The sequence below is a fragment of the Bidens hawaiensis genome, unplaced genomic scaffold, assembly GCF_021521415.1.
Source record: "Bidens hawaiensis isolate Kalapana, Puna unplaced genomic scaffold, B.hawaiensis_p1.1 tig00011073_1, whole genome shotgun sequence".
NCBI classification, from domain to species: domain Eukaryota; kingdom Viridiplantae; phylum Streptophyta; class Magnoliopsida; order Asterales; family Asteraceae; genus Bidens; species Bidens hawaiensis.
In genome coordinates this window covers 424,888-452,259 of record NW_027491853.1, presented here as the reverse complement: position 1 = coordinate 452,259, position 27,372 = coordinate 424,888, and the positions used below count along the sequence as shown (strand labels likewise).

General features: G+C 32.8%; 2 protein-coding genes across 2 annotated transcripts; both read right to left on the bottom strand.

Annotated features, from left to right (window-relative positions):
* Positions 1-706: 706 nt before the first annotated feature.
* Positions 707-6,625, bottom strand: LOC143536963 (peptidyl-prolyl cis-trans isomerase CYP40-like). The gene is made up of 10 exons (XM_077030834.1): positions 6,429-6,625; positions 4,794-5,294; positions 4,586-4,673; positions 4,420-4,472; positions 3,946-4,050; positions 1,925-2,000; positions 1,269-1,306; positions 1,114-1,183; positions 965-1,030; positions 707-871 (listed from the first exon to the last, which is right to left on the bottom strand). The coding sequence occupies exons 1-8, from the start codon at positions 6,597-6,599 to the stop codon at positions 1,130-1,132; spliced, it is 1,086 nt and encodes a 361-aa protein (XP_076886949.1). The 5' UTR covers positions 6,600-6,625; the 3' UTR covers positions 707-871; positions 965-1,030; positions 1,114-1,129.
* A 770-nt stretch (positions 6,626-7,395) lies between these two features.
* Positions 7,396-27,006, bottom strand: LOC143536957 (uncharacterized). The gene is made up of 4 exons (XM_077030826.1): positions 26,628-27,006; positions 26,454-26,573; positions 8,349-8,804; positions 7,396-8,195 (listed from the first exon to the last, which is right to left on the bottom strand). Exons 1-4 carry the CDS (start codon positions 27,004-27,006, stop codon positions 7,396-7,398), a joined length of 1,755 nt encoding a protein of 584 aa, XP_076886941.1.
* Positions 27,007-27,372: the final 366 nt, after the last annotated feature.

The window sequence follows — 27,372 nt, the reverse complement described above, 5'->3', positions numbered from 1 at the left end:
CTCGCCTCCTTCAAGGCCGAAGCAAGATGATCAGGATAGGATGGGTACCCTTACACACATGAAAGTGAAATTATAGTATGATGTGTATAAAAACATGTGTTGAAGATACTTCGCATGGGGTATCAAATAGGGGCCTCATCATATTATTTTCATGTGATTGATTGACAGGTAATGTGTTAGCCTAGGAGAGACCAGATGCCTAAGATTTACATCAGTTTCAACATGGTATGCACACATGTTATCAGCAACTTGATTAACTAACAGGTACCCATGTAACACAGTGTTACGGTAGATGTTATAATCTCATGTGTCACGCAGTCATGGCGATTTCCATACAAAATTGCAAACATAAACTGTTTTAACAGTAAAAAAAAATAGTTTTATCAAAAAAGAAATTTTAAAAAACTTATTTTAATCAAAACAAAAGTACAAGGAAAATTTTTCTCAATTCCATAAAACTGTTTTTCAAGCAGTTCTTTACATAAAATAGTTCTTTTGAATTGTAAAATGATATGTACAAGAAAACAAAATTTTATGTTTGAAGTCATTTGCATATTATATATCAAAAGTTTTATATGCAATACAGAATGACAAAATTAAATAAATAAATATATACAATAAACTAATCAATATAAAGAACGCAGTGGATTATGTAAAATAATATAAAATAAAAAAAAGTTATAAAATTCACCATGCAAAACATGATAGAAAACTCCTCAAAAGTCATAATAACTCCCAGATAGTATAAAATTCATGTTTCAATACAACTCTTTTCAATTAAAAATGTTTCATGTCAAAAAAAGAGTTTCAGAACAAAATTTAAACAAGCTTTTTATGTTCTTACTGGTGTTTGAAAGATCTTCATTAAAGCCTAGACAAAGAAAAAAATAAAAAGAGAAATAAATAGATTGCTAAAAGTCTAAAACAGTATGAAGGATGCACACGAGTTGTTTGAAGTCCATACCTGATGCATCCGAGTGGAACATGCTAACTTGAGGTTTAAGTAATCTAGAAAGCGCAAATATGACATCTGCCAATACATAATTGCAAGATGGTTAGACAATAGGTTGAGGTTTAAGTAATCCAACTGATTCTAGAATTCCATGAACAAACCTTTAATATTTGCAATCTACTGAAACATTCGTGCAAACGCTTTCTTTTCTTGTTGACGTCTATCAGCAATCTGCATAAAGTTTCAGGTTTAAGGCAAAGTAATAAAAACCAAATTTAAAAGAAAATTGATTTGAAATAAAAGTGCAAGAACTAGCCTTCTTTTTTGCAGCAGCTAGCTCCTTCTTTATACCAGCTGAGGAACAAAAAGAACAAGATCAGAACGTGATCATAGCATTGGCCTTGGTTGGGTGTGTGTGGTTCGGTTTGGTTGAGCTAAAACTGAACCAAAAACCAAAACTTCCGAATTCTTGAAATCCTTCGGTTTCGGTTGTCTCGGTTTTGCCATTTGAACTTAATAAATTTTGGGCTGAGAAAACGTTTGGCCGCAAATAATGAATGTCTAAATTATTTTGTTAACTAATAACCAATTGATCATTATACATTTGAGCACAAATATTTGAGTTACACATTTAATAAATTCTTATAAATTACTCAAAATATAAAATGAAACATGAAAAATCCAGAAATTCGGTTTGGTTCGATTTTTTTGGTTTTTAAAACATGCAAAACCAAAACCGAACCGTAAGTTCAGCTTTTACAAAAAACACAAAACCAAACCGTCGGTTTTGTTTCGGTTTGAATTTTTCGGCGATTTCGAATCGTGTTTTTTTTTTGTTTCATGCACAGCCCTATCGGTTATTCATGAAGAACTTGCGGATTTAAAAAGATGTTCAAATATCAGCATTGAAGATATCGAGCGTATTAGGTATCCAAAACATGCTTATCGATCGAATACATATATAGAACTAACCGTCATTAGGTTCCAAGACCAGTGCTTTCTTGAAACTTTCAACTGCAGAATCTATATCATTGAGAGCCATACTTGCCTGATTGTACAACAAAAAGTAGTAGAGATTACATCAGGTAGTTATAAAATTACCATCCCAAAATATGGTTTTAATTTGTAGACAAGCACCATATACCAAGATCAAAACAAGTTTGTTGATCAAAATTTTTTTAAAAGGAAAGTAAATGAGTGCAGCAGGTGACGCAATAATACATGATTAAGTTGACTAGCCAAAACATAACAGGGTTTCATATGTGTGGAAAATTTACTAAAGATTTAATTACTTAGTATGCCTTTTAACTGTTTACACACACACATTTAAATATACAGAAACAGGGTCTATCAATACAAAGCCAATTTTAAATTTTAAAGCATTGCAAGAACCGCATAATGCACTTGTACCCTATGCTTAACTAGTGAAATATATAGCAATTTTGCAGTTCTCTCTCTACATAAATTTTTCTGTATGGGCCACTCGCTGTATACACACACACATACATATACAGTGTTATACAACCAGATACATACGTCATAAAATAATATTTGAACTTACGTTTTATTTTAGATGACTTAACCGTTCCCGTATTACATCAAATTCCTGTATGCCTCCTTTTCTTCTGTGTTTTAAATCTGCGACTTAACATACAAAATGGACTCGTTGTTGCATATAAATATAGATACGCAAATAAAGAATCCCTTTTGTATGCAAAATTGCTAGGTTCTTAACAAAGAAGAAAAGAAGGCATGCATGCAGTTGATGTCATACTGTTAAGCTGAAGTTATCCGAATTCCGAAATAAAGCATAAGGTCAAATATTATTCTACAAAGTTAATGGCTCGCATAACATTGAATCTCTAAAAGCGATAAAACAGTTCACTTCTATCACAACAGACATGTTTCCTATACAAGTTATTATAAATATTTAAACGGTTATCTTTGACCTAGATGGCTAGATGTTAAGATTGCAAGTAACTTTCTTTGTCACTCCCAGACATGAACTTCCAAAACCAGAACTAACAGCAACTGTTGAAACAGAATGAAGCAAATCATCTTTTGCTCAATCAGATTTTCTAATATTATTGTTACATGATTAAAAAAGATTTACATAAAAACCCTCTCGTGTAGCCTTGCAGCAAAACATTTTTTCTAAATACACAAGAAAACATGAAAATCCAATTTTGACAAAAAAAAGGAAAACTAACATGTTTTTTTTTCCAATTTGCACAAAGTCTTTCATCCTGATTTCTGTATACTAAAGTCCCTAACCTTGTTTCAAAAACACATGATGTGAAATTTTATAGAAAAATGACTTGTTGCCCCTCTAATCGGCTCAAACTTGAGAAACGAAGTTTCAAGTGTTAAAAATGCAGACGTAGATAATTTATTTTCATATTAGATATTTTAAATTATAATTTAAAGACGTCAATTTTGATGAGACAGCATTCCAAGTCAGTAAAAGTCAACATGTCACGATTGACATCCACGTCAACATCGCATACATAGCCTCCACATATGTGATGATGGAGCAAGTAACCGATGTTTATCATTGAATTCACATGTTTGTGTATATTTACCAAGTTAAAAGATTTTAGTGTATAAAATTAAAGACTTTTTGTGCAAAACGAAAAGGTGTGCTAACTTTATATGATATTAACCTTTCTTAAACCTTTGATTAGCAAGAGCAAAACATAAAAACTCTCAGGAAAAGAAAAGATTCAAATACGAGACAACAAGTACAAACAGAACTAGCACAAGTTGCCATTATATATCCTTGACAAAAATGTAGTATCATTGGTACGTATATAAACAGCCAAAATATTCAAATTTTTCCGACTTTAAACAATAGTCCAGTTGTGAAGTGCAGTGAAGCATATAAGTTGGCAACAAATGTTTTGATGACAACAAACGAATATAATGACAAACCATGAAGCCTGCACATGCATTAATGCAACTTTTTTATGCATTGCATAAATATGGTTACCAACCTGGCCTTGACGGAACAAAGCTTTCACATTATCATCAATTTCACGAAGGGCAAAGTCCGCATCCAATAATGCTCCTTTTAGATCTCCCAGTTTCAACTTGCAGGCCTAGAAACCATATTTGTCAACATTTAAAGAAGTTGAAAGAAAAAAACTTGAATAGGCCACAATCCAATATAAACTAGTTATAGATAGACATACAGGATTACAACATCAGAAAGATGTGCATCAGCTTAAAAGTCAAAAAAGTTTATACGAATTTCCAATAAGAGAACTAAATATCAAGAAAACTAATAAAATTCATCAGACCTATTAACAAATAATTATAACCATTGATCAATAGAAATATAAGGCAAAAGATACAAGCATTTAACATATATTCTTCATCGCATATAAGAATCCTTAGTTTGTAGCATAAAATTCAGTTTTCAAATAAAGTGACTAAGCATTTGCAGCAGTAAAAAGGAGACAACTTACAGAGCTGTTGGTAAATATTTGAGACTTAGTTTTCCTTAAGGAATCTGTTTTCCCTACAAAACCACAAAAATAGCTTAATCAAATTACTTAAAGACACATATAACCATCCAGTTCTAGTGGCAACAATAAGTCATGAAGATTTCTAGTGATGTCTCAAAACACCCACCTTCATCAATATCTTCCTTCTCCCAGCAAACATCCAAGTATCGGAGAGCCTTGCGATACTTTGTAAGAGCACTTTTATAGTCTTGTTTCTGCAAAATATAATAACAATCACAAAGAAACCAGTTATTTAAAGCAAAGTGGTCACAACGGACAAATGCAAATTCTTCAATGGTCATAATAAAATTCAACTGTCTCCACATGTAAGTTACCTTGAACTGTTCATTCCCCATGACTTTAATGGCATTTACAGCATTCATCCACCAAAAAACATCTTCGGGCTTATTATCAAGATCAAGTGGCCAATCAGGATAAGTATCCCCGTCCTTGAAAAAGTCACATACCCCATCGTCTGCTCCCTCAGAAATCTCCCCACAATCTTCTATAATGACATCTAAAGTAGGTAAATCATTTTCTCCAGTAGTAGTATGCTCAACTGAGCGAACGATTCCCATTCCTTTAATAACCCTCCCAAAAACAACATGTTTCCCATCTAAATGAGGAGTTCGAGTTGTTGTGATGAAAAACTGAGAGCCATTAGTATTTGGACCAGAATTAGCCATGGACAACATTCCTTTTCTTTCATGTTTCAGCTCAAAATTTTCATCTTCAAACTTCAATCCATAGATTGATTCTCCCCCGGTGCCATTTCTAGCAGATATGTCACCACCTTGAATCATAAAACCTTTAATAACACGATGAAAGCAGGATCCCTGCAAGTTAACACACAAAGAGCCATTTTGCATATCAATTGATACTGATGCTTATACAACAAAATTAACCAGAAGTAGTATTACATTAACTGAATTGCAACAACATGCAAGCTGCTTACTAGTTTATCATTCAAACATATCTTCATGCCAATTATATCATGTTCATTTGATTTGAATAAATCCTTAACCAGGCAGTTCTAAACAACAGAGTAACACTCTAACACTTTTTTTTCAGATTTTTCATCCAAAATTACTAGCATAATACATACTATATCTAAACAGGAAATACATAAATTAAGTCAAGCAGAAATTTAGCTATTTTGCATATCAACTGATACCAATGCTTATACAACAAGATAGAGCAAAAATAGCATTACATGAATTAAACGCAGCAACATGCAGGCCGATTTTAATTTACCTTTTTCAAACTTTGTGTCAATTCTAGTCATGTGCATTTTGATCTGAATCAACCCTTAACCAAGCAGTTCTAAAATATAAACAGAATTTTCATCGAGGATAATTCACAGAACCAATACTGTATTTAAACAGACAATACATCACTTAAGTCAAACAGAACCTAACAATCATAGAATTAGGCATTTTGCAAATCAACTGCTACCGGTGCTTTATACAACAAGAGAGCCGAACTAATATTACGTGAATTCAATTGCAACTACATACAAACCAATTATTATATATCATATCAATCAATCCTTAACAACAAAGTAACAATTAACACATTTTAACATATGTTTTCATCAATAACTAGTAGCAGAACACATACTACATCTAAACAGACAATACATAAATTAACTCAGGCAGAAGCTAACAATCACACATGAATACTTCCAAAATCAATTGAAAATACAGATATATGTATTACATGAATTATTCACAACTTCAATATATATAGCAAGAAACAGCCTGACCTAGACTACGATAAGTAATGTAACATAAATATAACATATACACATCCTAATGAACTGACACGTAGACCGATTATTATTTTACATTAAGCAGCAGTTGTAGACAACAGAGTAACAATAAACACATAATTAGTAGCAGAACAGAAGACATAATGGAGTAATTAGGTTGAATAATAATAATAATAATCAGGTAGTAGTAATAATATACCTTCAAATGAAGCGGAACACCGGTATTAGGTCCAATACCTTTCTCACCAGTGCAAAGAGCCCTAAAATTGTCAGCAGTTTTAGGAACAATGTCTTTGTAGAGTTCCACCACTATCCTACCTTCAACTTCTCCTCCGATACTGATATCCAAATAGCACCGCGGATTCGCCATCACTCAACTTCTAGAATAATCGAAAGAGAACTGTAAACCCTAAACCTCCGCCAGCTATTTATATTTGTATTATTCAAAGAGTGCGTGGGGATAGTGATATAGCTGGGTGTGATACGGACCAGGGGGCGTAGTGGTGTACCATGATTGGATGTGATTTGTGTGGTGCTCGAACGGCTGAGATGGAAACAGTGGCGGATCTTGGAATTTTTTTTGGATGGTGCACTACTTTTATATGTTTCAATTTCACCGAGTCGGGTATATAAAATTCCGGGTCGGTTTGAGGTTCGGGTCGGTTCGATGGTTCGGGAAAAGTTCATTACATAATAAAAATACGATAAAATAATAAAAGAGACACCGTCATTAGAAATTAAAAAACACATAATATCAATACAATAGTCTTTATGAATTAAAAAAAATTCTTATAGTTGTTCCCTACGAGTCTTCATCTTTTAAAATCGTTGCATTACTTCTTCAACCGAAACTTGTCGGAGGAATTCCCTTTCAATGTAACAAATGCAAGAATCGTTCATGTATTCATCACCCATCCTATTACGCAAATCCGTTTTCACATTCTTCATTGAAGAAAAACATCTTTCAACACTTGCCGTTGCAACCGGCAAAACCAATGATAACTTTATTAAACGATACACTAACGGATAATCAATGTGTAATCTTGTTTTCACCATCATTTTAGCAAGATCGCCTAAGCCACTCAAGTTGGCAAACCGCTTATCTTCTTTCACGTTAGTAATGTGAAAGATTCTTGCCAAGTTCATATACAAGCTTCTCCTTTTCATCAATGATTTGTGTGGCCAAGTTCATATACAAGCTTCTCCTTTTCATCAAAATCAAAATCACATGGATACATCTCGGCCAAGTTTATCAAGTTTACTTTACTAAAGGCACTAAAATTACAAGACGGGCTCAAAGAACTCATATTAGTAAGCAATTTAGTGGTTACCTCATTAAAGCGGCTTCCAAGCTCTTGAATTTGCATATCGAGAACCGTGTTGAAATTATTAACCACATAATGATGACGATTGGTGATACCGGTCTTCTTTCTTTTAAATCTCGGGTCAACATACTCGGCTTCCATATCAACCACTTCAATTTCATATTTTTCACAAAAGGATGTGACATCTTCCAAAAGTGAGTCAAAACCTTCAAGTCGATACCTTTTTAGGCCTTCATCAGTTAACTTAACTAGCTTAACTGCATTCAACATATCTTGATCTTTTATTTGAAGCGCTTGACACAATGTGTTAGTAACACCCAAGATGTATTTCATCAAATGTAAATAAAATACAAAATTAAAAGTTTTTATGACTTCTTGAAGCCCACGTGATTCATTTTGGTAATTTGAAAACTCTCCCGATTTTTCTATATATTCAAGCACGTCAATAACACAATGATATAAAGTAAGCAAACGGAGAATTGTTTTTTCATGAGAACTCCAACGTGTATCCCCAGCTCTTGCAAGTGACAACTCTTGATTCTTTCCACTTCCGGTTTCAACTTCATAATTCAATCCCAAACTTTCTCTTTGACTTTCTCTTAACAAATCTATTCTTTTACAAGATCCACCAACAACATTTACTAAATTTGATAATTCTTTATAAAGTCTGTAAATCTCATAATGTTTGGTTGCAAGGCCCACAACAACAAGTTGAAGTTGGTGAGCAAAACAATGAACATAATATGCCGAAGAATTTTCTTTCAAAATTAAAGCTTTCAAACCATTAAACTCACCGGACATGTTGCTTGCACCGTCATATCCTTGGCCTCTTACTCTACCAATACTCAAGTTGTGGCGAGCAAATAGGTCATCAATTGCAGCTTTAAGAGATAACGCGGTTGTTTCCATAACATGAACAAGGCCAATAAATCGCTCCTTCACAAATCCTAATTTATCAACATATCTTAAAACCACGGCCATTTGTTCTTTTTTAGAAATATCTCTCGATTCATCAACTAATATGGAAAAGACATCATCATTAAGTTCTTCAAATATCCTCTTTAATACTTCTTCTGCAAAACAATTACAAAGTTCTTTCTGGATTGATGGAGACGTCATTTGATTATTCCCGGGAGCATTACCCAATATAACCTTACCAATTTCTTCACTTAGTTCTCCAAACACTTTTAAGAACTCAATAAAATTTCCCCTGTAAAGAGATTCTTCAGACTCATCATGACCACGAAAAGCTAATGAACCATTCAACAATGCTTTGGTAAGTCTAGCCGAAGCATGTAATCGGATTCTATATTGTTTTTATGTAGATCTGTTCCCTTATCAATGGCCACAGGTATAGACTGAGCTTGGTTAAGTAAGTCTTTCCCCTTTTTACGTGCTTTGTTGTGAAAACTATTGATTTTTCCAACATGATTGCTAAATTTCTCCCGACACCTATTTCAACATCGCAATCCTTCACTTAGAAATGCATCATTTTGTCCACTTTCCTTAAACAAGTAACAATGCAAACAATACACTTTATCCGCTTTGACACTATATTCCAACCAATTTCTAAATTCACTAGTGTACCATTCCTCATTAAAGCGTCTTAATTTACCACTAAAATTTGTTAGGGGACAATCATGCCCGGTTGGTTGACATGGACCTCTAAGTAGATATGCCCGTCTAATTTCATCTTTTTGACTTGGGTGATAAAATGAAATTGGTTGCCTTTCGGAAGGATCCCATAGTAGATCATCCAAATTTATTTTTAATGGTTTACTACTTGAAGATGATGATCCAAGGTTCGATGGTTCACTTTGATAATATTTCTTCATATTCAAAATACCTACAAATCAACAATTTCAAACTAACAAATTTAAAACTAAGAAACTAACAAAAACTAACAAATTAACAAATTAAAACCAATAATCATTAAGGCTTTATTGTAACTGCCAATGTGTGTTGTTTGATTGAGCTTTATTTGTTTTATTCACATAAGTTTATTTAGTGTTGGTAAATGCAGATCAGCAGATGGTTATCATTAGATAATAGATATGCCATATACAATTATACCAAAATGTTCATCCATTTGCTTGCAGAGGTTGTTATGTTTTTTCATTATTATTTATAATTCTGAATAGGTGTAATAAAAAACATAGATGTAAGTTCAAAATCTTAAGCTTCTGACGGAAATAAAAAAACCTAGAGCTGGGCAATTCCAGCTCCTGAGGCAAATGCAAAGATCCAATCCAACTTAGATGTAAGTTAATTTCACATAAATTATTACCTTCAAAGTGGGAGCCGGGAGGATTCGAGACTGATAGGGACGGCGGTGGGCGGTGGACGGTGGTCGTCAGTGGGCAGTGGACGGTGGTCAGTGGGCAGCGGGAGTGGCTGAGGGTGGACGGTGGTCAGTGGGGCAGTGGGCAGCGGACGGCGGTGGACGGTGGTCAGTGTTTGCGATTTGCGAAGAGACTCTGCAGCTGCTGAGCTGCTTTGCTTATGTTATAAAAAACCCTAACAGGCTAACATCAGTTAGGGACTTAGGGTAACTTAGTAAAAAAAAACTATTAAAAACGGGAATAGAACTTGCGACCTCCGGGTTACAAAACCCACAAACTACCAGCCGGGCATGCACTTTATATGTTTTTAAGATGGTTCCTGTATAATTTATAGGGTGGTTCCTTTATTATTTTCTATATATAAATACACTATAATTTCGAAACTCGGGTGGTTCCGCGGAACCACCCGTTACTACCGTAGATCCGCCCATGGATGGAAAGAGGTGACTGTACGGGTTTGTTGGTTGGGCCTACGACTACGAGTCGAGCACATGACTAGTCACGACTTGGGTGGACGGTTTTGGAATTAACGTTTAACGACTCCATTTCGTATGTTTTGTTTGAATGCCTTTTAATTCAATTATTATATATTATTATTATTGTTAGTTGTTGTATTGTAAAATGATACACCTGACATATTCGCGTAAACATATTTATGGGTTACACACAATGATTTATTGAATTAGACAGATAATTCAGAATATGGAATTGAATCTCAAAAATATGTTCATGAATGGTGTTGTAATCGTAATTATTCTTCGACTGATGGTGTACTCATGAGAGAAAATATATCCATCAATAGTGTGTAAGAGTAGGTTGATAAGGTTAAAAATCTTGGATGGTGGTACGGTGACGGTTTATGGTGATAAAGAAAGATCAAGGCTTAATGTTATTTCGATGATAAAAGTCGAAGGTTTGTTACGACGGGGGTGCGGTGCCTGCCTGGCGTATGTCGTCAAAGCTACGGCCGAATCGAAAAAAGTGAAAGATGTTCCTCTTGTGCGCGACTACCCAGAAGTGTTCCCTTGGGATCTTCCGGGGTTGCCACCGGAGCGAGAGGTAGAATTCCATATAGACGTGATGCCAGGACCACAGCCCGTCGCGAAAGCACCTTACTGCCCCGCGTCATCCAAGGAACCGATGTCCCAACTGCAATAACTCTTCGACAAAGGTTTCATAAGACCAAGTGTTTCCCCGTGAGGCGCACCGGTGTTGTTCGTTAAGAAGAAGGATGGAAGCATGAGAATGTGTATAGACTATCGTGAGTTGAACAAGCTTATAATGAAGAACAGATATCCGTTGCCACAGATTGATGATTTGTTTGATCAACTACAAGGATCGAGTTGGTTCTCACGAATAGACCTTAGATCAGGCTATCATCAGTTGAATGTGAAGGAGGCAGACATCCCTAAGACAGTGTTTCGGACGCGGTACGGACACAACGAGTTCCTCGTGATGTCGTTCGGTCTAACGAATGCTCTAGCAGCATTTATGGACATGATGAATAGGGTATGTCGGCCGATGTTAGACAAGTCAGTTATCGTTTTCATTGACGATATATTGATTTACTCCAAGAGCGAATCTGACCACGCTAAGCATCTAAGAGAAGTACTGGAAACCTTGAAGGAGGAGAAGTTGTATGCTAAGTTTTCGAAATGCGCGTTCTGGTTGCGTGAAGTGCAATTTCTAGATCACGTAATCAACCCTGAAGGTTTTACCGTGGACCCAGCTAACAGCTAAGATTGAGGTGATAATAAATTGGAAGACTCCGCAAAACCCGACTGATATACGAAGTTTCTTAGGGTTGGCTGGCTATTATAGGAGATTCATCGAAGGATTCTCCACGATAGCTGCATCGTTGACCGGTATGACCCGAAAGTCTGTAGTATTCAATTGGGGTAAGTTTCAATAGGAGGCTTTTGAAGAACTAAAGAAAAAACTCACACAAGCTCCAATCATTGCTCTACCTGATGGTGATGAGGATTTGGTTGTTTGTACTGACGCCTCGCATCGTGGGTTAGGTTGCGTGTTGATGCAATGAGGAAAGGTCATAGCTTATGCGTCCAGACAGTTGAAAGTTCATGAGAGTACGTACCCGACGCATGACTTAGAGCTAGCAGCAGTTGTACATGCTCTCAAGATTTTGAGACACTACTTATATGGTACTAAGTGTACCATCTACACCGATCATAAGAGTTTGAAGTATTTCTTCAAGCAGAATGAGCTGAATATGAGACAGAGGATATGGTTAGAGTTGATAAATGACTACGACTATGACATCAAATACTATCCTGGTAAGGTTAATGTGGTTGCTGACGCGCTAAGTCGTAAGAATGAAGAAGTCATTGCAACAGTGAAGTCGTATAAGTTGATCATTAACTCAGATCTCTTTGAAGAAATCATCAAAGTACAATCTGAGGTGCTTATAAATGAAGGGCTAGTGAAACAGGAAAGAATCTTCGGACAACAAGATGAGCTGATGGAAAACAGTCATGGTGCGAAGACTAGATTTGACTGCATGTGGATTCCGCGCCATGGAGATCTTAGAAGTCGAATTCTAGATGAAGCTCATAAGTCAAGATACTTGATCCATCCAGGATCCACCAAGATGTATGAAGACCTAAAGAGAGACTATTGGTGGCCGAGTATGAAGAATGATGTAGTAGTTTATGTCAGTAAGTGCTTAACTTGTTTGCAAGTTAAAGCTGAACACCAGAAACCTTATGGGAAGATGCAGCCTTTAGAGATACCTGAATGGAACTGGGAACACATCACCATGGATTTCATAACTAAGCTACCGCGTACAGCTAAACATCATGATACCATTTGGGTGATGGTGGACCGTTTAACGAAGAGTGCTCACTTTCTGCCTATCCGAGAGGCTATCTCGTCAGAAACGTTAGTAAATGTGTTCATAACAGAGGTTGTGACTAAGCATCGAGTGCCATTGTCGATCGTGTCTAATAGAGATACTCTCTTTACTTCGATATTCTGGAAGAAGTTCCATGAAGCTATGGGAACAAGACTGAACATCAATACGGCGTATCATCCTCAAATAGATAGGCAGTTTGAAAGGATGATCCAAACCCTTGAGGATATGCTACGTGCTTGTGTTTTAGATTTTGGAGGAAGTAGGGATGATCATTTGCATCTTGCAGAAATCTCTTATAACAACAGCTACCATTCGAGTATCGGTATGCCACCGTTTGAGATGTTGTGTGGTAGACGTTGTAGAACCCCTGTGTGTTGGGGAGAGATTGGTCAGAAGGAGATTGGAAGTTTAGAGGTTGTGCAAGAAACCTCTTCAAGGTTTGATCAGATCAAGGCAAGAATGAAAGCTGCTCAAGATCGACAAAATTCATATGCCGATAAGCGGCAGCGACCGATTGAGTTTAACGTTGGTGATAGTGTGATGCTCAAAGTGTCGCCTTGGAAGGGAATTATTCGTTTCAGAAAGAGGGGGAACCTAAGTCCAAGGTACATTGGACCATTTAAGATTGTAGATCGCGTGGGTGAAGTGGCTTACAAGCTAGAGCTACCCGAGGAACTAGAAGGAATTCATTCTACTTTCCATGTATCTCATTTGAGAAAATGTCTGGCTGATGATACGTCTCATGTGCCATTGATAGACATTGAGGTTGATGAGCAATTAAACTACATTGAGCAACCTATAGAGATAGTTGACCGCAAGGAAAGGCAACTTCGTTATAAAGTTATCCCGTTGATGAAAGTGATATGGAAGCATCGTAAAGGATCGGATGCCACTTGGGAAGTTGAAGAAGAGATGCGCAAGTTTTTCCCAGATTTGTTTAGGTAATAGTACCTCTTTAAGGAGTGAAGACTTGTGACATCCTACTTTTAATAATAAATAAAGGAATAATGGATGAGGATGGGCCTCAGGTCCATGGACTTAAGAGAGTATAAATACTTCTTAAACCTCACTAAAACCCTAAAATCTCTCATTCGTATCTTCTAGCCTCCTAACACACTCCAAAATACAAACACCCTCTAATCTTACGGCTCAAGATCCAAAACCAAAACCGAGCATAGTTTGTGTTAAATCTTGGCTATACAAGCAAGAAACAAGTCTAGGAGCACGTATTGAGCCAACCCGTAGCCCAAAGTGAACCAAAAAGGTACGTTTTAAGCTTAAAGATTGTGTTTTTAAGAACGATTTGCTCTAAGACTTGGTACTAAGGCAAATCGGGTATTTTTATACCATAAATATATAAACTTGATGTTAAAAGTGGACTTAATGGACTCGTTGGTATAAACGGTTCATATACTAACCCTAGATCTAGCTTAAACAAGTTTAAAATCGATAAAGGTGTTAACTTTATTGATAAGAAAGCTAGATCTTGGCCTAAGGTAGAAGGGAAAAACGTTTAGGAGATGATACACCACTGAAAATGAGAACGAGTGCTAATATAGGAGGTAATAATGATAATAAAGGTGTTAATACCCTAAAGTGGGTATATTCGAATGAAAAGCAAGCATTCGAATAGAAAGAAAAGAAAGAAAGAAGGAAAAAAATATTCGAATGAGAGGTATTCGAATAGAAGAAAAGAAAGAAAATAAAGGAAGGAAAGAAAGAGGGAAAAGTTGCAGGAACCATTCGAATAGAAGTCCATTCGAATAGAATCTGTCCGTTCGAATGGGAGGTCCATTCGAATAGAAGGTCCATTCGAATAGAATCTGTCATTTGAATAGAACTGAGAATTCGATTAGAATAGTCAATACTTAGAATTTTCTGATGAACGTTTAGTAAAGGACTATTAATAAAAATAAATTTTTTTCAAGCTGACATGGCAGCTTAACCCCAGCCAAGGGCTCTGTCCCTTGGACCCCGCTAGGGGCTGCCACCCCTAGAACCCCGCTGCCCCCGGACCCCCGTTCGTTGAGGGGTTACAATAACTTAGAAGTATGATATAGTTAGAGATAGTTAATTGATACTTGTAATTATCATACACTTCGTCGTGCACAGCTAAAAAGGGTATTACTATAAACTCAGAAAGAAACAGGACTCCGGTGAGTTTCTAGCCGCACTTCCTTGTTATATTTTAGGGTCTGTGTGCATACTCGATGTGATTAGTTAATACACTTACCTTAAGTGGTAAGTGTATGCTATGTATATGTTTATGAATGATGTATGTATGATATATGAATGTCTATGAATGATGTATGCATGAAATATGAATGATGAAGAAAAGATTAAGAGTATGTATGAAAGTATATAAATACAAACGAAATGGAAGGTATGTATGAATCGACAGTAAGAGGGTGGCAGACCCTAATAATATATGTGAAGGAGGGTGGCAGACCCTAATAATATCTGTGAGGTTATATGGCGAAATGCTCTTTAAGGGTGGCAGACCCTAATAATATATGTGAGGTTATAGGGCGAAAGACTCTTTAAAACATATAAGTATGTATGTAAAGTAAAATAAATTATGAAAGTATGAAAGAAAGAAAGTAAGAATGAAGGTATATACTTATGTATGTACGAAAGAAAGAATGAGCAGGTTAAATAACATGTATCTTCGGATACGTATAAGTAAGTATGTGAATGTATTGTATGTTGCATGTTTGGACTAGAACTCACTCAGCGTAGTTGACTTTTAGTATGCACACAGGTGAATAGATTGAAGTAGATGGCTTGAGGGGCAGACACATGGCATGATTTGAAGGGACTGGCATCCAGAGAAGATGTGTCATGAATTTTAAATAAACTATGTTATGCTTTATATTAAAAACAAGTTTGAATGTTTTGTAACGAATTATTTAAGTTTTATTATTTCCACGAAAGTTTTTAATTAACTATGATATTTAGAACTGTGTTTATGAGTAAATCCAACGTCAAAGTAGGGCACCATGATCGGGGCCTTACATCAGTCGACAAGTTAAAACAATATACTAAAATAAATGTCAATAACACTAAAATTACCAACATATTCCTTAAACTTGGATAGAGATTTATGTCCACCTCTAACGGAGAAGACAGATGTGTTACTCACTTATCTTTAAATTAGCTTTTCTAGATTTTTTTCTTCTTCCCCCACATTCTTCATATGTTGACATTTGTGATCACGAGTTTCACATATTTTCATTTTTCATCACATCATCAGCATACATCATTCTTTCTTCATGTTTCTTTCATGCCGATCCATGGACGCCAACGTGATGTGTCGGACATGCTTTAACCAAAAGAAAATCACGAACATGAACATTATGCCTCTATATATTTATAATTAATAAAGAACTAATGTTAATTCAAAACAGAGTTAATCGTATAATACATGTGTACAAAGTGTTTGTCGAATTAATGGAAGAGAGATATGTCGTAAGGTGAATAACTATTTTTTTTTATTATATTTAAATAAAAAAATGCATGTGAGTTGTTTATTTGATTTTTATAGTTCTCTAAAAATAACATGGATATGTATTTTTCAGGCAACTTTTCGGCCTGCTGCAAGTTTTCGATGGTCTGGGTGGACTCAGAGGATTAAGATGAAGATGTTGGAGATGTTGGGGTGGGGTCATGTGTATTTGATTTTATATTGTATTTATCTATATTTGTTTTATTATTATGGGTAAAAAATTAATTCTATGTGCACTTAACTGGAAGATATAACAGCATCCATTGGATCACGGGTGCTACCCACATCAAATTTTTAGGTAGCATAAGTGTGATTTATTAGACTATCCCCATCAACAATCTCACAATCTCAATCTCACATTATAAAATTAATTTCTCTCTCTTCAATCTACAAAATTTAACCCACTCCAATCTTTTACTCCCATTAACAACCCAATCTCATACTTTTTTTATTAAATAAATCCAACTTATAATTAGTTTTGATTAACTATATAAATATAATTAAGTAATTATATTTTTTTTAAATATAAAAAACTTTAAATAATTCAATAATGGTTAAAACTAAATTTTTATATAAAAATACGATTTTTTAAACAAACTCCATTTTTAACGAAATTTATACCGGAATGCTCACAAAAAAAAATAAGTAGGACTGTGTTTTTAGATTTTTTTAATAAGTCAAATATAATAAGTTATAAAACAAAAACCAAAAAGTATATATAATTAATTGGTGAGAATTAAAAAGAAAAAATAAAATAAAAGCACATCCAATTACATGCTGACACGTGGCCATTATTGAGAAAAAGAAGGGATTGCAATCCCAATTGGTGGACCGATCGGTTTGCCCTTTTAATGCCATTTTTTCTTTTTTCTTTTTTTTTTCTTAATTGTTAGGATTGCAATCCTAGATCATGAATGGGAGTAGTCTTAGAGTTAGGGACCAAACATGAAATCGGTGCAAACCACTTAGAGCATCGTGTAAGTAACTCTAGTAATATTGTCCATATTAGTCTAATTATTATAAACAAATCTCACTGGTTTACCTTATTTTTATAAAAGATTTGTATTGTAGAGTTCTAAGTTTAAATAATACTTGAAAGTCCTATGACCTACTTGCTTGATCACTTGCTTGTTAACCATTTAAGTAAACTATTTTTATTATCATTATTCCTTCTCATTCGCCAAATCTAACAAAAAATGTGAGAAACCATGATACTTTATCAAGTCTCGAATCAATAATCAAACACGAACTAAACGAATAACTCTTGTATATATTAATTAGAAAATCTAACTTAAAAAACTGATTACAATATCTATCAAACCCTAAATCGGTTGCATCTAGTTGAACCCTAACTCGGTAACATCTCGTGTGTGTCTATAGATGAACCCTAACTCGGTTACACCTCACACTACACAATCAATAATGTCAAACCATATATTGGTTTATATACACTAACCTAACTTGCTATTAAAGACATTACCAATTATAATTACAATACAATTAGGAAACATAACCACTATGACCTACTTGTCAATATTGGTCCCTCAAGTTCACCGACTTGTGACTTAGAGTCTGAAATTACTTCCAACAATCACCACCTAATTTCCTACTTGAAATAGACGAATCTTTGTCTCCAAACTTGTCTTCTTCACGTGTTTGATTCGAACCATGATCTTGACCTTCTCGGCCGTCACAACAGATCGGTCTTCATCATACCGGTCTTAACCTCTCGAAACTCCTCTTGATCCATGACAGCGTTCTTTCGGCTATACCGAACTCGACTACCTATGTGACCCTGTCCCCGACCATTCACTCGGTCGTATGAGCTCTCATAACCACTCATTTGGTTGCAATCTCGGTCATCTATTCGAGCAAACATCAATCTTCCTTGATCATCATTTGTTCCCGAAACAAAACACGAGCCCATCTTTTAAATCCTTGGTTAAAACATAACTCGTTCAGCCCGTATAAAAACAAACTCTGAATTGAACCGTCTTATTCAACCCAAATTAAAGCCATCAATAATAATCAACTAAACTTGTTGAACCATTCAATGTTTTGGAACAAATTCATTAACACATTTATTAGTACACTGATACTGAGTATGAAGAAAAATATTATATTAAAAATTTTGTTGCATGTTGTTATTAATGTAATTAAATTCTCATAATAATATCAACTCATATAACATAATATGAAATGATATATGACACTTTTATGGTCTTTAGTTTGATAGTCAATCGATGTAACATCCCGAAATTTCTAAAGTAATATTTATTATATTATTTTGTCGGGTGAAATAAACGAGTTAGTAGAACGATAATAATAACAGCAAAATATGAAGACTTAGTAGGATAATTAGATGGGATTAGATATGGACCAAAAGGAAATATGGGCCTTCGGTCCATGGGCTTAAAGGAGTATAAATACCCCCTTAAACCCCAATCCTTTCCATTCCATCCATTTATCCATCCTAATCTCTACACACTCCAAGGCACACGACCCGAACCAAGATCCAAAGGCAAGGACCCGAGCTCGTTGGTGCTAGATCGTCGTGACGAACCAAAGCAACAAGACCAGCTCGTGTTCGTAGTTCGACTCATTTACGGTACGTTTATATCGAGAACATGTTCGTTTAGGTTTGGATTAGTATAGAAATGATAGATCGGTGTTTGTATGGTAAAAACGAATCCTACAAAGCTAAACTTACTGAAAATGGTTAAGATTTGATGGGTTAATCGATTGATAAAAGAACCCGTAACCTATATGCCTAAATCGCACCCCTTAAACATCGATGTTAGGCCGATTTGATGGTTGGGGTTTGTAGGCGCGGGTCAGACGATTCCGTGGATACCTAAATCGTGTTATTTGGTTAAGAAACGAAGATGATTAAGGACGAACAGTAGCTGCAGCCGACAACTTCGCCTGCAAGCTAAGTTCGCCTGATGAACTTCGCCTGCAAAGCTAAGTTCGTCTGATGACAACTTCGCCTAAAAGCTAAGTTCGCCTGATGACAACTTCGCCTAAAAGCTAAGTTCGCCTGATGACAACTTCGCCTAAAGCTAAGTTCGCCTGATGACAACTTCGCCTAAAAGCTAAGTTCGCCTGATGACAACTTCGCCTAAAAGCTATGTTCGCCTAAGGTTTAACTTCGCCTAGAGTCAAGTTCGATTAGAAAATAAATTAAAAACGATAAGTAAAAGTAAGCTAATACTAGGCCACCAGATTAAATCAGGCGAGTATTGATACGTATAACTTATACAGTCAGTCGAGCTCAGTTAAAGAAGGGATTTACAACTATCGGAGGAAGAAGCAGAGTTCAGGTGAGTTTCTAGCCCCATTTCCTTGTTATGTTTTCGGGGCTGTGTGCATACTCGATGTGAAGTGTGAATACACTTACCTTAAGTGGTAAGTGTATGCTATAGATGTTATACGAGGTAGCTATTTTATAATACTTGTCGGGGCGTGAACGATCTTCGGATATTGCACGCATCGCCAAGGATAGTGATTGCCAAGTGGTTATTAGTGTGTATGAATGCTATGATGTGACTTGCTTATTATGTAAATGATATGAAGCGTGTTGTAGACAAGTAGAGGTAGAGCGTGTTAGAAGTGGCAAGAGTGTAGTAAGAGAGTTAGTGGCATGACGATAGTACGTGGTAGGGTAAGCCTATACGTGACTACGTCATTAAAGTGGCAAAGTGGCATAACGTTATACGTTATTAAAGCGGCAAAGTGGCAAAGTGGCATAACGCTATACGTTATTAAAGTGGTAAAGTGGCAAAGTGGTAGGCGTAAATGAGAGGCTAAGTGGTAATGTAAGCAGGTTAGATAGTGGACTACGTGTCTGCGGATACGTATATGATGCATGTAGTGGTTGTATGATAAGTTGCTTGATTAACTAAAACTCACTCAGCGTAGCTGACTTTTAGTATGCACGCAGGTGATCAGACCAAAGAACTAGCATGAGGATGGCACATGGCATGGATTGAACGGCTGGCATCTTAAGATGGAAGAAAAGATGTTTTAAATATAATGATTTGTTTCATAGTATCAAAGAAGAGATTGAATGTTTTGTATCGAATGCTTCAAGTAAACGTTTCCGCGAAAGTTTTAATTAACTCTGATTGCAAGAACTGTGTTTATGAGTAAATCCGACGCTAAAGTAGGGCTACCAGGTTCGGGGCCTTACAATCGAAAATTGAAAAATCTATATTTCAAAGTTAACCAAAAATTGATTTCAACATTCAATTTAGTCTATAATATAAATGACAAACCAACAAATTGAATTTGAATCAATTCTATGTTATGGTACAAATTCATTAACACATTTATGAGTACACTGATACCGAGTATGATGAAAAAGTTTGTTACATGTTGTTAATGTAATTAAATTTACATAATAATATCAACTTATATAACATATTATGATATGATATATGACACATTTATGGTCTTTAGTTTGATAGTCAATCGAAAATGAAAAAATCTATTATTCAAAATAAACCGAAATTTGGTTACAATATTCAATTTAGTCTATAATAGAAAACACAAACCAATAAATTGAATTTGAACCAATTCAATGTTATTGTACAAATTCATTAAAACATGTATGAGTACACTGATACCGAGTATGAAGAAAAACATTTTTGTAAAAACATTGTTCCATGTTATTATTAATGTAATTAAATTCTCATAATAATATCAACTCATATAACAGAATATGATATGATATATATGACATTTTTATGGTCTTTATTTTGATAGTCAAAAGAAAATAAAAATATCTATAATTCAAAATTAACCGAAAATTGATTTCAATATTCAATTAGTCTATAATATAAAGCACAAACAAATAAATTGAATTTGAACCAATTCAATGTTATGGTACAAATTCATTCACACATTTATGTGTACACTGATACCGAGTATGAAGAAAAAGTTTGTTACATGTTGATAATGTAATTAAATTTTCATAACAATATCAACTTATATAACATATTATGATATGATATATGGAAACTTTTATGGTCTTTAGTTTGATAGTCAATCGAAAATAGAAAAAAATCTAGTATTCAAAATTAACCGAAATATAATTTCAACAATCAATTTAGTCTATAATATAAAGCACAAACTAAAAAATTGAATTTGAACCAATTAAATGTTATGGTAGAAATTCATTAACACATTTATTAGTACACTGATACCGAGTATGAAGAAAATATTATATCAAAAATTTTGTTGCATGTTGTTATTAATGTAATTAAATTCTCATAATAATATCAACTCATATAACTTAATATGAAACGATATATGACACTTTTATGGTCTTTAGTTTGATAGTCAATCGAAAATTGAAAAATCTATATTAAAAAATTAACCGAAAATTGATTTCAACATTTAATTTAGTCTATAATATAAAAGACAAACCAAGAAATTGAATTTGAATCAATTCAATGTTATGGTACAAATTCATTAACACATTTATGAGTACACTAATACCGAGTATGAAGAAAAAGTTTGTTACATGTTGTTAATGTAATTAAATATTTATAATAATATCAACTTATATAACATATTATGATATGATATATGATACATTTATGGTCTTTAGTTTGATAGTCAATCGAAAATGGAAAAATCTATTATTCAAAATAAACCGAAATTTGATTACAATATTCAATTTAGTCTATAATATAAAACACAAACCAATAAATTGAATTTGAACCAATTCAATGTTATGGTACAAATTCATTAAAACATTTAAAAGTACACTGATACCGAGCATGAGAATAAACATTTTTTTAAAATACTTTGTTCCATTTTATTATTAATGTAATTAAATTCTTATAATAATATCATCTCATATAACAAAATATAATATGATATATGACACTTTTATGGTCTTTAGTTTGGTAGTCAACCGAAAATTGAAAAATCTATATTTCAAAATTAACCAAAAATTGATTTCAACATTCAATTTAGTCTATAATATAAAGGACAAACCAACAAATTGAATTTGAATTAATTCTGTGTTATGGTACAAATTAATTAATACATTTATTAGTACATTGATACCGAGTATGAAGAAAAAGTTTGTTACATGTTGTTAATGTAATTAAATTTTCACAATAATATCAACTTGTATAACATATTATGATATGATATATGAAACTATTATGGTCTTTATTTTGATAGTCAATCGAAAATAGAAAAAATCCATTATTCAAAATTAACCGAAATATAATTTCAATATTCAATTTAGTCTATAATATAAAGCACAAACTAATAAATTGAGTTTGAACCAATTTAATGTTATGGTACAAATTCATTAACACAATTATTAGTACACTAATACCGAGTATGAAGAAAAATATTATATTAAAAATTTTGTTTCATGTTGTTATTAATGTAATTAAATTCTCATAATAATATCAACTAATATAACAGAATATGAAATGATATATAGCACTTTTATGGTCTTTAGTTTGGTAGTCAACCGAAAATTGAAAAATCTATATTTCAAAATTAACCAAAAATTGATTTCAACATTCAATTTAGTCTATAGTATAAAGAACAAACCAACAAATTGAATTTGAATCAATTATGTGTCATGGTACAAATTAATTAATACATTTATTAGTACACTGACACCGAGTATGAAGAAAAAGTTTGTTACATGTTGTTAATGTAATTAATTTTTCACAATAATATCAACTTATATAACATATTATGATATGATATATTAAACTTTTATGGTCTTTATTTTGATAATCAATCGAAAATAGAAAAGATCTATTATTTAAAATTAACCGAAATATAATTTCAATACTCAATTTAGTCTTTAATATAAAGCACAAAACAACAAATTGAAATTGAACCAATTCAATGTTATAGTACAAATTCATTAACACATTTATGAGTACACTGATACTGAGTATGAAGAAAAAATTTGTTACATTTTGTTAATGTAACTAAATTTTCATAATAATATCAACTTATATAACATAATATGATATGATATATGACACATTTATGGTCTTTAGTTTGATAGTCAATCGAAAATGGAAAAATCTATTATTCAAAATAAACCGAAATTTGATTAAAATATTCAATTTAGTCTATAATATAAAACACAAACCAATAAATTGAATTTGAACCAATTCAATGTTATGTTACAAATTTATTAAAACATTTATGAGTACACTGATACCGAGTATGAGAAGAAACATTTTTTTAAAATACTTTGTTCAATGTTATTATTAATGTAATTAAATTCTCATACTAATATCATCTCATATAACAGAATATAATATAAAATATGACACTTTTATGGTCTTTAGTTTGATAGTTAAAAGAAAATAAAAATATCTATAATTCAAAATTAACCGAAAATTGATTTTAATATTCAATCAGTCTATAATATAAATCACAAACCAAAAAATTGAATTTAAACCAATTCAATGTTATGGTACAAATTTATTAACACATTTATGTGTACATTGATACCGAGTATGAAAAAAAGTTTGTTACATGTTGTTAATGTAATTAAATTTTCACAATAATATCAACTTATATAACATATTATGATATGATATATGAAACTTTTATGGTTTTTAATTTGATAGTCAATCGAAAATAGAAAAAATCTATTATTCAAAATTAATCGAAATATAATTTCAATATTCAATTTAGTCTATAATATAAAGCACAAACTAATAAATTGAATTTGAACCAATTTAATGTTATGGTACAAATTCATTAACACATTTATTAGTAATTAAATTCTGTTTCATGTTGTTATATTAAAAATTTTGTTAAAAATTTTTAAATTCTCATAATAATATTAAAAATTTTGTTTCATGTTGTTATTAATGTAATTAAATTCTCATAATAATATCAACTAATATAACAGAATACGAAATGATATATGACACTTTTATGGTCTTTAGTTTGGTAGTCAACCGAAAATTGAAAAATCTATATTTCAAAATTAACCAAAAATTGATTTCAACATTCAATTTAGTCTATAATATAAAGGACAAACCAACAAATTTAATTTGAATCAATTCTGTGTTATGGTACAAATTAATTAATACATTTATTAGTACACTGATACCGAGTATGAAGAAAAAGTTTGTTACATGTTGTTAATGTAATTAAAATTTTATAATAATATCAATTTATATAACATATTATGATATGATATATGACACTTTTATGGTCTTTAGTTTGATGTCAATCGAAAATGGAAAAATCTATTATTCTAAATAAACCGAAATTTGATTACAATATTCAATTTAGTCTATAAAATAAAACAAAAACCAATAAATTGAATTTGAACCAATTTAATGTTATGGTACAAATTCATTAAAACATTTATGAGTACACTGATACCGAGTATGAGAAGAAACATTTTTTTAAAATACTTTGTTCCATTTTGTTATTAATGTAATTAAATTCTCATAATAATATCATTTCATATAACAGAATATAATATGATATATGACACTTTTATGGTCTTTAGTTTGATAGTCAAAAGAAAATAAAAAAAATCTATAATTCAAAATTAACCGAAAATAGATTTCAATATTCAATTAGTCTATAATATAAAGCACAAACCAAAAAATTGAATTTTAACCAATTCAATGTTATGGTACAAATTTATTAACACATTTATGTGTATACTGATACCGAGTATGAAGAAAAAGTTTGTTACATGTTGTTAATGTAATTAATTTTTCACAATAATATCAACTTATATAACATATTATGATATGATATATTAAACTTTTATGGTCTTTATTTTGATAGTCAATCGAAAATAGAAAAGATCTATTATTCAAAATTAACCGAAATATAATTTCAATATTCAATTTAGTCTATAATATAAAGCACAAACCAACAAATTGAATTTGAACCAATTCAATGTTATGGTACAAATTCATTAAAACGTTTATGAGTACACTGATACTGAGTATGAAGAAAAAATTTGTTACATGTTGTTAATGTAACTAAATTTTCATAATAATATCAACTTATATAACATAATATGATATGATATATGACACATTTATGGTCTTTAGTTTGATAGTTAATCGAAAATGGAAAAATCTATTATTCAAAATAAACCGAAATTTGATTAAAATATTCAATTTAGTCTATAATATAAAATACAAACCAATAAATTGAATTTGAACCAATTCAATGTTATGGTACAAATTTATTAAAACATTTATGAGTACACTGATACCGAGAATGAGGAGAAACATTTTTTTAAAAAACTTTTTTCCATGTTATTATTAATGAAATTAAATTATCATAATAATATCAACTCATATAATAGAATATGATATGATATATGACACCTTTATGGTTTTTAGTTTGATAGTCAAAAGAAAATAAAAAAATCTATAATTCAAAATTAACCGAAAATATATTTCAATATTCAATTAGTCTATAATATAAAGCACAAACCAAAAAAACTGAATTTGAACCAATTCAATGTTATGGTACAAATTTATTTAACACATTTATGTGTACAATGATATCGAGTATGAAGAAAAAGTTTGTTAGACCATCACCAATAAGGATCTTAAAAATCATCTTAAAACATGCATAGTCAGCTGCCACATCTGACAAACATCCATTCTTCAAAATCTTCAAAAACCTTTCCAATTAGGAAACCCAAAAACACCCAAAAATATTTTCACATCATCACCAACTTTTATATTTTTTAATTACTTATCTACTATTTTTATATACTGTATAAAATAATATTTATATTAATTTTTTAAGAAAAAATTTAAATAAAAATATAAAAGTAAACATTTTTTTCGTTGGAGGGAAACATTACAACTGAAATATTTTTTGTTTGAGCTAAAAAAATAAAATATTTGATGCAGTTTGCTTTGCAAACTCGTTGGATCAAACACACAAGCGGAAGCTTCAATAATTCTTTATTAATTCATAAACCAAAACTGTCTTACAATGAAAATAACTTAAGGTATTTATAGGCAAACCAAACCCTAATACTAAAAAGGAAACACAATAAAACATAAATACCAACATAAAATACTAAATAAAGATAATAATCCAAGTGCATCATTTCTAAAATCGAGCCATTCCTCCACAACTAACAACTGGCATAGGTTGGTATCTATATTATGAGAAGATTTACCAACATCTTTGGCAACCCCAATATTCTCTCCATTTTGATTTTTAAAATTCCCAAATCCCATATTTTGCGGCTCACCCATAAATTTCTCAATTTCAATATTGCTATGGTTTTGAATCTCCGCTACACAAGAATAATGAGTTTTAATTAAATCATCACAAGTTGTCACCGTATTACCACAACCATTGGTCACTGTAGCCTCCATAGCATCATCGTGAGCAGCCGCATCACTATAAAACATATAGTCTTTCATTACTGGAATATGGTTAAGAACTTTGTGTACAAATAAACATTCTTCTTCATCTGGTGTAGTCCCGTCTTCATCAAATCTAGGTTCATCTTCCGACACACCCTCTGAATAGATTGGTTCAGAGAACCGGGGTGGGTGACGGCTAAACGGATGCTCCTCTCCGTCGTCACCTTCGTCCCAGACGACGGTACTCGACTCGGTTTCCGTGTTGAACATCTCCCGTTTCAACTCGAGATCTTGGACTCGTTGACGTAGCCGTCTGATCTCTTCAAGATCTCGGACTCGTTGTCGGAGCCGTTTGATCATAATAACATCTCGTGGGTCACGAAATCCGATCTCGTTGCCTCGGTCGGCGGATCTACGGTCACGATTGAATCGATCTCCACGAGCACGTGAACCACCAATGTTTTTGTCGATGCCTCAGTCGGCGGATCTTCGAACAAGAAAGCATTCGTCTTCTCGTAGAGCCATCACTGAGCTCTGATACCAACTGATGCAGTTTTGACTAGCAATCAAATGGCTCAAGAACACATTGATTTCATTCAAACGATTCAAACCGAACGATCCGGTTAACAAGCTTAAAAGCTTTCAAATATTTTAATTAAAAACAATCAACTGATTTAACAACAGATCTAACAACCATATTTAAAAGTAAAAATAAATACTTAGGCC

What these genes read in the sequence shown, in the direction of transcription:
- LOC143536963 (XM_077030834.1), bottom strand. Translation starts at nt 6,599, where the DNA reads ATGGCGAATCCGCGGTGCTATTTGGATATCAGTATCGGAGGAGAAGTT. An exon ending in TGGGGAATGAACAGTTCAAG is followed by an intron (nt 4,674 to 4,793) that starts GTAACTTACATG and finishes TATATTTTGCAG; the next exon opens with AAACAAGACTATAAAAGTGC. An exon ending in AAATATTTACCAACAGCTCT is followed by an intron (nt 4,051 to 4,419) that starts GTAAGTTGTCTC and finishes TATGGTTTCTAG; the next exon opens with GCCTGCAAGTTGAAACTGGG.
- LOC143536957 (XM_077030826.1), bottom strand. Translation starts at nt 27,006, where the DNA reads ATGATCAAACGGCTCCGACAACGAGTCCGAGATCTTGAAGAGATCAGA. An exon ending in TACAGTGACCAATGGTTGTG is followed by an intron (nt 26,574 to 26,627) that starts GTAATACGGTGA and finishes ATTCTTGTGTAG; the next exon opens with CGGAGATTCAAAACCATAGC. An exon ending in CGGTGCAAGCAACATGTCCG is followed by an intron (nt 8,196 to 8,348) that starts GTGAGTTTAATG and finishes TATCAAATTTAG; the next exon opens with TAAATGTTGTTGGTGGATCT.